Source organism: Vanessa tameamea, chromosome Z (assembly GCF_037043105.1).
Source record: "Vanessa tameamea isolate UH-Manoa-2023 chromosome Z, ilVanTame1 primary haplotype, whole genome shotgun sequence".
Taxonomy (NCBI): Eukaryota; Metazoa; Arthropoda; class Insecta; order Lepidoptera; family Nymphalidae; genus Vanessa; species Vanessa tameamea.
Genome location: NC_087341.1, coordinates 11,635,964 through 11,638,202, shown reverse-complemented (window position 1 = coordinate 11,638,202; position 2,239 = coordinate 11,635,964). Strand labels below are relative to the sequence as shown.

At 36.0% G+C, this 2,239-nt stretch overlaps 1 protein-coding gene across 1 annotated transcript; it reads right to left on the bottom strand.

Annotated features, from left to right (window-relative positions):
* Positions 1-466: 466 nt before the first annotated feature.
* On the bottom strand, positions 467-1,914 carry LOC113396367 (zinc finger protein 135-like). Its single transcript, XM_064220297.1, has 2 exons — positions 1,843-1,914; positions 467-1,339 (listed from the first exon to the last, which is right to left on the bottom strand). Exons 1-2 carry the CDS (start codon positions 1,912-1,914, stop codon positions 467-469), a joined length of 945 nt encoding a protein of 314 aa, XP_064076367.1.
* Positions 1,915-2,239: the final 325 nt, after the last annotated feature.

Genomic DNA, 2,239 nt, shown 5'->3' with positions numbered 1-2,239 from the left:
ACAATCAAAGAATCGTTAACTAAATAATAGTAAATTTCTTAATATTATCGTTGAGTGCAATAATACAGGTTTTGTTTTTAAACCAACTATTAAAAACCAACTAACCATTGTTGTAAGAAAATAATTTTCAAGTCTCTAGTAATTATATTCACGCCTACTTTAATGTCAATTCAAAATAAAACATATCGTATATTGCTAATGAAATAATAGGTACCTAATCAAAGGGTTACGTTCCAAAAACCGTGCAAATGAGTGTTCATAAATTTAACAATAATATTATATGGATTGGGTATAGTAAGTAAATATACATCTATCATAATATTAAAATATTTATGAGTGCAGAGAACAGAGTATTTTTTTACGTTTTTGCTCTAATAATAATCTTTTAAAAATTATAGATGTTTTTTCCAAGAAACAAGAAATAAATGGAAATATTTAAAGTATCGTGTAACTTTGACTAAAACGTCTACAGCACATCGCTAGAAGGCAAGGGAAGGAAGTAAGGAGTTGAAGGTGTATTCTCTATTGGTGTCGTTGTCAACTGCGCTTCATAATATATGGTTTCGCCATCCTGGACTGGCTGTACATTGGATAAATTCAGGTAATCCATTTGCCCTTGACGCTGGATTGCCTGGGCGTACTGCTCCATTATTAGAGCACTCGCCTCCCCGAAGTGAGAACGCATATGAAAATTCAAATGGCTGCTTTGTTTGAATCTTCTTTTGCAAATCGGACACCCGAACGGTTGTATGTTAGTGTGAGTCCGCATATGCTGTCGGAGGTGGACAGATTGCGAGAAGCATTTGCAGCAAATTATACATTTAAACGGCTTCACTTTAGTATGGGTACGCAAATGCTGATCCAAGCCAGCCTTCTGTGTGAACGCTTTAGTGCAAAACTTACAAACGAATGGGCGAATACCCGAATGCATACGCATGTGCTGCTGCAGACCTCCTAGTTGTGTAAAACGTTTTGTGCAAATACTACACTGGTGCGGTTTCATTTTAGCGTGTAATATACGATTGTGTTCGTCGAATTGAAAACTGTCTAAGAACGTGAACCCGCAGGTGCGACACGAAAAGGATGGACCGTTGCGAGGCTCGAGCTGTGCTGGTAAGGCACTCGATTGATACAAGTTTCTGTCCAAGCGTTTCTCGCAAACTTGGCATCGCAACGCAGCCTTGCGCCTCTTCGTATGCTCCTCCCGATAATGTAAAGAATATTCGCAACAATTAAAAAATATCTGTCGACATTGCGTGCTAGGGTACGAAGTTGAAGGAAGAGTACACGTAAAGGGACCCCTAGAAAGACATACTTTGTTATATTCGTGTAACAGTAGCTGTACATTGTAATCGCAGTTATTAGTTCACAATGATTATTTACCGCAAATCAACGGGCTTCTTCTCAGGCTTTGATTGAATCTTTTTGATCATATTGTCTAAACGCGATCTTTTCACACGAACACTCTCATTACTCTCGTACCTTATTATCAAATAACTCGTATCAACACTAAAAGTGCGTTTAGTAATACCGTCTTGTTCCGTTACGGGATCTTTTTCGCAGTTATTTAACGGTATAAACTTAAAATCGCAAATACCATCAAAAACCTAAACAATAAAAAAACATTTGACGTGATTTTGGATACACCTAATTTAATGATTGAATTTGATAGAATACAAATAGTTAGTAGTATTTAGTAGTAAAGTAATTACTTTGTGGATTATTACGAATCTAATTAAAAATCGTAAAATATAAATATCGGTTAGCTAACAGCACAGATATAATATTCATAATACTTCTATAAGTTCGGCGAACATTATAAAAATCAACATCCCTAATTACCTGATCGCTAGCATTAGTAGTGTACAGAGCTTGTTCGTCTTCAGTGCCAGAGTCTCTTGAATCGTGCTGCATAGTTTTATGATTCCGCAAGGCATTAGCATTGTAGAATGTTTTCTTACAAATATAACAAATAAAATTTGCCGATTCATCCTCTTGATGTAATGGTTTCTGAAACTTTATTAACTTGAATTAATAATAAAAAGTTGTAAGTTGCAAGTTTTTCACTTCATAGATAGGCTATATGTTTATTGTATCTGTTCAGTTTAACACGTATTGCATTAATTCAGCAAAACTCCGTCATAGTCGTGATCGCTTGCTGGCTGCCCGTTATTGTTTCAATGCTGGGCAAGAGTATCTTCTCTTGTTTAAGGCGGAAGATTAGACGAGCTTATCCTAC